At 39.9% G+C, this 7,902-nt stretch overlaps 1 protein-coding gene across 2 annotated transcripts in view; it reads right to left on the reverse strand.

The window, feature by feature from the left end:
* Positions 1-4,165, reverse strand: part of kcnj13 (potassium inwardly rectifying channel subfamily J member 13) — a 16,051-nt gene extending 11,886 nt beyond the window's left edge. The window contains exons 1-3 of one of the 2 annotated variants that reach the window (XM_015053303.1): positions 3,886-4,165; positions 1,092-1,329; positions 773-887 (exon numbers count right to left, since the gene is read on the reverse strand). In XM_015053303.1, the coding sequence (XP_014908789.1) occupies positions 773-887; positions 1,092-1,289 (313 nt within the window). In that variant the 5' untranslated portion in view covers positions 1,290-1,329; positions 3,886-4,165. Of the gene's footprint in view, positions 1-772; positions 1,330-3,885 lie in introns of both variants that reach the window. The other variant, XM_015053302.1, reaches the window with a different exon arrangement.
* Between the last annotated feature and the right edge of the window lie 3,737 nt (positions 4,166-7,902).

Raw genomic sequence — 7,902 nt, forward strand, 5'->3', positions numbered from 1 at the left:
GTCCAGAAGCATGACTGCCAGATTTACTACTACCTCTAAATAACAGCTATATATGTTTGTCTGAGAGCTGTGGTTGTTTGGATGCATGATGAACACTTCTACAAGGATCTCTACTGCAAAACAGAGTAAAAGGTTTTCACTCCAAGAGTTGACACTATCCATCCATACGTTCATTGTCTACACCTTCTTATCCTTCCGGGGTTGCAATCATGTTTATTTTTACTTGTTCTTTTCTGTTCATTCACATTTTATTTGAGAAACAAACATTTGTCTCTTACATATTATTTCCTTAAGTCCATGCCTTATATACTGTGACTCATTAAGGACCATGTAACCACGATGTCTCACTCCGACTGTCATCAAAACCAAATCAGTTGCTCAAAAAATAATTAAATACATGTCTGATTAAAAATATACTCTTTAAATGAAGAATTATATCCAATACCTGCTTCCTGACTGATTCTAATATTTTGTATGTTCTGTAAGAATTTAAACACCAAAAGTATCAGATGGTATTTATAAAAAAAGAGAAAATATATGCTCTACTTTTATTAAAGCATAGTTAATGAATTCACATGATGTTCTTGAACCTTTAAAGATCAAATATGGTGATTTTCTTACATTCATCACATTTTGTTGAATTTGTTGCATTTAATTCTGTAGTTCTTTGCCAGTATTACATTTTGCCTAATTCCTGAGCACAGCCTCACTGCAGATACGTTTATTACGTCTAGCATAGAGTGTTCGCTCATGCTTTGGTCAGAATTTGTACCTGTGATGAAGGCCTCCAGCATAAGCCCCAGGAGCATCTGCACAGCCAGCAGTGCTATAGCACTGGGACAGTCTCCACTGGGGAACATGGTGCCATAGCCAATGGTCAGCTGGGTCTCAAGAGAGAAGGAGAAGGCAGCAGTGAAACTTGTAATATGTTTCACGCAAACCACGTGATCCTGTGGGGGGTCATCATGATTTTTCACAGCAAGGTCTCCATTGAGATGGGCCAGCAAGTACCACAAGCAGGCAAACAACAGCCAGTGGGCAATGAAGGATGCACAGAAGGCGAGGAGTACCCATCTCCAGCGCAGACTCACCAATAGTCCCCACAAATCCTGCAGCGCCAGCAGCCAGACTCTGCCCCAGCTCCTGCGCCACGAGTCTGAGGGGCAGGCAGGGGTATTAAGCGTACAGTGTCCATCTTTGGTGACTAGACGCTGACGAGGGGGAGAAGACAACAAGGGGTAGGAGGACGCTTTGCCAGCCAGAACGCTACTGTTGGTTTTGGTTGTCATGGTTGCAGGCAGATCTCAAACAGGGCAAACAAAATTGACCCTGAAAAAAAGAAAAAATTAAAAATTAATGATAGTAACATAATTTTTAAACTTTGATAGTTATGTTCTTTCAGAGGAACTCATGTGACTGATCAGCAGTAACACTCTGAAGCTGCTCCTTTCTTTATTGCTCAGGCTTTATTCAGCCTCAGGCTCTGCTCCAGTTATTGATAAATATGGTTGTGAACATAGTTTGTGGATACGGTGTGAATTGAAAGTGCAAAAAATAATAAAACTACTAAACATGGACATTTTTACATTTTCATTGAATATTCAAATTCGAGATGTTTTGTTCTGAAGCTTCTTATTGACAGGTCTGGTCATGGAATCAGTTCTGGACATGTTGAAATCAACTGATTTTAGGGTCCTTGTTTTCATGAAATGGGCCAAAACAGATTCTCAAAATTAGGTTGAATGTACAGAACAGTCATGTTTAATTTAAGCAGCTGTAGGGGATGTATGTGCCGGCAGCCCTGATAGTCTGACAGCTAGACTTCTGCATTCTGCAGAGTTTCTATTTCTATGTCAATATTGTTGCCAGGAGATTAGAGCGGCTCTCAGCTGGGAATCAGTCTGAGCAACACAGTGACATGCAGAGTAGGAATGTGTCTTGCAGGGAGCTTTCCCTGCATGGCTGTATGACTCTTCACAAATAACAAATCTCTCCATTCCATGAATAAAACCACTCAATGTCTTTGAGTGGTTTTATTATTGTGCTTTTTCTATTCTTCAAAGTTAAAACTTGTGTTGCCATGCTTCAGCATTTAGGTTGGGTCTGGAGTGATTTGGTTGGAAAATTTACTCTTCCCAGAATAAACAATAGTTGGATAACACTCAGCAAGACTGTCACATGTCTCACTTTCAAGTCCACTGAAACTGAGACAGTTCTGATGGAACCAGCTATGAGGGATGAGGATATTAGCATAGTGTCAGCGTAGTTCTGTTTTACATACGGCATGTCCGGAAATGACTCTAGACTACCATCAGACTGAGCTGTGAAAGAACTTGTTGATCAGACTTACATGTTTCAGATCATTAATTATACTTTCAAATGATGACGTGATTTATTAAATGTCTAAAGCTAAGAAAACCAGCCTGGCCCAACTTAATAATGGATGATGCCTCCAGTCCAAACATGTGGGATGGCAGTGAGGGTCACTGCCATCCCACATGGGAACTGGGGAGGAACTTTGTACCCCTCTACTTTGCAGAACTGCTTCCAATTCAGCCACATTTGATAGATTTTCAAGAATGAATGATTATTAAGGTCATATTAAACTCTGGAAAATGATGGCGCAAAGAAGAATTCTTCACAAAATCAAGAATATTATGGACAACCCTGATCATCCTCCTCCTTGTATGGCTGCATAACCTACATATGCTTCAGTTTAGGATGGCAGATTTTTCTCCTGACAAGGTTTTCTGGTAAAGAGCAGAATTCAAGGTTCCGTCAATAAAACAGATCATCGTGTGGGATAAAAGACTTCCTGGACAAGCTTGTAGATGGAGGATCTCTGCAGCGTTTCCTGGACTGAAATGATGATGTTGTTTTAAGGAAATGCTGATTATTTTATGGTGGATGTACCAGTACCCACAACGGGACCCAACACATCCCACTGTAATCTAATCAGTCAACAGAATATTTTTCTAAATGTCATGAATATCATTAAGAACTTTTTGGTAAAGGTGACATGGGCCTTTGAGTTCTTTTTGATAAGCAGTGGTTCTGATCTGATCACCTTTCTTATTGTTCAACCATGAACTCTGACCTTAACTGAGGCAGAGATCAGCAGAGCTTTAGGCGTTCTGAATTATACTGTGTATCCTATAAAATACAACTTGATTTTTTTTACATACAAATGTCATCACACATAAATGATCATTAAAACGTAAACTGATTCATTATGGATTCCTGAAGACTCCTTCATGTTTTTTGACATGATTACACCATGGATTTAGCACTATGACAACAAAAGAACAGCATCACTTTGCTATAACAAAACTAACTAATCTATAGCTTTTATTAAAAAATGTCTGCCAGCAGAAACATACTCAGTGTTTCATGTGACTGTATCATTACAGAGTTTTTGCAGTTGAAGTTATTTCTGATTGCGTGAAGCAGCACATCAGAGACACGGTGCTCATTACTTTGGGCTCGTGCAGAGGTTTATGTAATGTGTGATCAGCTGCCACTGTTTTCTACATTTTTAACTTTATCACTTCACAGCATGTCTGAACTGCAACATCAGACATCTAACAATCTAAATTCATTTAAAGATGAATACTTGGACTTGTTTTCGGTCTGTTGGTTGATTACCAACTCTTAGTTCACTCTGATTCCAACGAATAGTTTTAGAAAAAAAAAAAACTAAGCTGAAAACATCTTTCTTTACAGCCTTTGATAACAACAATTAAATGCACACAAACTTTCTCTGTGTTGCTCCAGAAAAAACTCTTCAGCTGTAACCAATCCCCATGTCTGATTTGATCACCGATTGTTCCATCCGGGTATCAGAACCTCACCCCAGGACAGCATCATGCTGGGACTCGTACTCACCTAGAGCTGCACTCAGGGCCAACCTGGAGCCCTTTGACCTGTTCCCCTTAGACTGGCTCTGTTAAGCAGACACAGGACTGCGGCTCATTCAGAGAGCGCCACCGATTCCTTGGAAAAATGGGGGTTCAAAATCCCAAAAGGAGTCCAACAGAAAAAGTGTGGGGGGAGGAAAATTTCTCTCCTCTGAGGTTGTCTCTGAGTGTGACTGAGCGTGCTGCTCTTTACTCCACTGTGAGGTGCAGCATCGAGCTCCAGGGCCAGGAGGATTCAATTGGTCACATTACTCTGCAAGGAGCCTATTAGTGTTCCCGGAAGATAGCAGATAGAGAGGGATTTGAGTGGGGGTGTTTGCTGGGGGTGGGGTGACCAACACCTTGTCACAGTTCATTCAGTCCAATAAATATTGTTGTGACAAACTGGAATTTTTAACCGTTTGTGCGTACATGCACAAGCTGGATTGATTTCTGATGTTATCTAGAGTATTAAGGAAAACATGAGCACAGATGTTAAGACTGTTAGAACTGAGAACAGGATTTATTTATTTGGGTATATTGTTCAGGAGATATTTTCTTGTCTTCTTCTTGTCTCGTCTTGTGATCTCTTAGATATGACCAGAATTTAAAATCACTTCATTGTGCTGAAGGCTTTAATTATCATTAGCAACTGACAACATTACTACACAATTGTGTAATAGCCAGATAAGTTACATATTAACCAAGAAATCATTGAGGCCTTCCTTCTTGATACCAAGCAGCAGATAGATGTCAAAATGTCAACACTGCTCTTTGACCCCTGAACAACTTTACTCAGAAGATTGTTTGTCTCCTCAACAAACCAAAGTTAAGCGTCGGTTTGTTGAAGATCTACTTTAATTAATTATGGTCAACTTTAACATTTTTGTAGTAATTTGATCTATTAATCAAATTACTACAAACTTTATTCGTTTGTGCTCCATTAGTCAAATCTTATAAAAGTTAATACTTGAGTATTAGTTTGTTACTATTTGATTTCTTGTAAAGTTATCAGGTCTTAAAGTTTGGGTGATAATACATGTAGTTTGTGGCCAACTGTAGTCTAAAGCAGAGGTTCCCAAACTGTGGGGCGCGCCCCCTAAGGGGGGGCGCCGTGTCATTGCAAGGGGGGCGCGGGAAGCCATCTGGATGAAAAAACAAAACAAAACATGAACACTGTATGCGCTGGGTTTTTACCTTAGAATGGCCAACTCTCTGTTATTCCTCTGTCAATTTGATACAGTAGAGGCTTCCACACTTCCCATATTTGTGTCCTCTGTCACTTTTATCAGCAGTTAAAACTGTTTAATCAGTTGTTAACATGGTGTAACCTGTTTTTCCGAGCCACCTTTAAACGCAACATGGGCGACACTCGCGCTGGGTTTCCACCTGTCAAGGAGACCTGCTGCTGCTGTGCAGAGCTACGTAGGTTTGTGTTAGAATCACGGCAGCAAACCAGCAAAACGCAAAGAACTTTTCACAGTTTTTCCCTCCAAACTAACCGACTGAGTTGAGTAAAGCTGCTGGATGCAGGTAATGTTAGCTAAAAGATAACTAGCTAAAATCAATACAGAACCTTAAGCTTAACAAGTACCTTGCAGGCTACCTCTATTTTCAGCTATGTACATTCATTTTGCCCCCACTGGGGGGGCACAGAAGAAAAAGTTTGGGAACCACTGGTCTAATGCATGTGTTTATTTTCCTTGTGAAATTTAGGGACAAACAAATATCCACATCCAGTTAAATTAACTGAACTGAAGAGTTCTTGCTGTCATAATAAAGTAACTAAGATTATGTTTTTAAGACATATAAAATTTTGCTTTGTAAAGAATGAAAACCATATCTTGTAACTGGTATCTTTATTTTCACTATGAAATTATAATAAAATTTTTGTTGATACACGGATTCAGGATGGACATAAATTAAAAGTAATTAAGAAAGAATATCATCCATTCAGGAAGACCTTAAAAATATAAACAATAAAACTGGGAAATACACTGTGTTTAAGTTTATTTATTCTGAATTTAATGTAGACAATAAAAAACTGGTCTACAAGATGAAGAAAGTATTTATCTTTATTCACTACAGCCTCTATAGATACTAAGAATGGACTTCAAGCAGCTCAGACTTGCTTTAATATTCCGCTCGATTCAAATTTCACTTCACAGCTCAGTCTGGGCTTTCTCCCATTGTCTTTGATTCCTCTGTTAGACTTTCAACTGGACCAATCAGGGAACAGAAGGAGAATTTGTGAATGGTGACATTGATTTTCTGCTCTGTTTTAGAATTGCAGTCTACCTGCAGCTTTAGAAACGGCAGCCGTGAAACTAAATGAGGACATTCGGTCTGTGTTTTTAGGTCACACCTTGTTAAGAAAATGTTAAGAAGCAATAATATTTTCTGTAACATTTAAGTTCTAGAATGTGTGTATGTGATCCTTTTGTTTGTGAAATGTTTGTTACCTTTTTGGGTGTGTCCTTGTAGTGGCCATCTTGGAACCTACCAAAGAGGAGGCCTGCCTCAAACCCAGCTCTTATATAGAAAGGGCCATGTTTGCTGGAGTTTGATTGGCTGGGCAGTTAATAGAGAAGGTGGGGACAACAGTATATAAGGACACTACTGGCTGAGCCTTGAGAAAAAGAGAAAGCTGAGAAACAGAAAGCTGAGAGACTGCTGGAAAAGATGCCATTTTGTCTTGTGAGTGGATTATGCTGTGCTGAAGGAGGCCTAATAAATCACCTTTATGTATGCTACAGCCAACTTTGCTGAGTTTTCCTTCCACACCACACCTCTCAGTGTAACACACCTCCAAATATGAAATTAACATAACAGCTGGCTCTCTCGGATCTGCACTTTTCACTTTGTAGCGGAGAACGGTTGTTTACAGCCCAGGCGATATCCTGAGTGTCAAACTGGTACATTACACACACCATGGGCAAATGTTAGCAATTGGGTAAAATTTGAAACTTCAACAGAGTCCACACCACCAGGAAGCAGTCGTTTCTCAGCAGCTGAGAGCCCAGACCCTCTGGATGAAGCAAAGTGTAGAACAAGGAGCTGGTTTACTAGGAGAGACTCCAGCAAACCATGAGTTTTTTCCATGAGAAAGACTGTATACAATGACTGACAAGAAGTGTTAGATATGATAGCTTTAAGATTTACTTGCAACATTATTTATCTTCTTTTTTGTGGTTAAGATTTGTTTTGTGGTATATTTTAGTTAATTGAAATTGCACAAGAGAAGTTGTACTTATTTTTGTGAGATGTTAATAATTAATGAGGTAATTATATAAAAACAATGTTCTGCTTTGACAAGTTGTGTGTTCTACATCATGGTGGTCTTATTTACTCTCTCACAGAGAATCCTACAGCCAGTCTCCTCTCTAAATCTACAAATCATTCAGTTTAAATCTAAAGAAATCTGTAATGATTCTGATCAGAAAGTTCCTGGGCCTGAAGTCATTTGCACAAGCTGGATTTATTTATTGTAGATATCACATAAAGGAGCAGCAGAATAGTTACAGAGTGGAAAGCACATGCAGTTTGTGTAGTTTTCATAGGCAGTTACCAAAATAACACTGGTAGACTCTTTTGGTAAGTAATATGGATGGAAACTTACTGCCAAGTGTTCACTGTGGTAACATGTCCTGATGACACCATCTGTTGTTGACAAGCACTGCAAATGCACCTGCTTTTCTTTTCCTGCTGCTCTTTAAACATCTGTTTGCTCATATAGTCAGGGAGCCTGGCAGAGAGGCGTTATAGTCTGGGATGTGATCCTGCAGCCGAGTCTCAGTAAAGGTACATTACCACAGACAGACTGGTGTGGTCTGCTGGGGACAGACAGAGACCGAAAAGGCTGATCTGGATGGCTAGCTCTGTCCCACGATGGCCTCTGGACCCAGGAGGGGTGTTGTGTGGAAGGAGAATGGTGGCTGAGCTGTTTTAGCTGTTGGACTTCATCATCCGCCTCATGCAGGGAGCTCTGACAGCACTGAACAGCTCC

This window comes from Poecilia latipinna, unplaced genomic scaffold (genome assembly GCF_001443285.1).
Source record: "Poecilia latipinna isolate Pla-1442-1.1 unplaced genomic scaffold, P_latipinna-1.0 Scaffold1173, whole genome shotgun sequence".
NCBI lineage: Eukaryota > Metazoa > Chordata > Actinopteri > Cyprinodontiformes > Poeciliidae > Poecilia > Poecilia latipinna.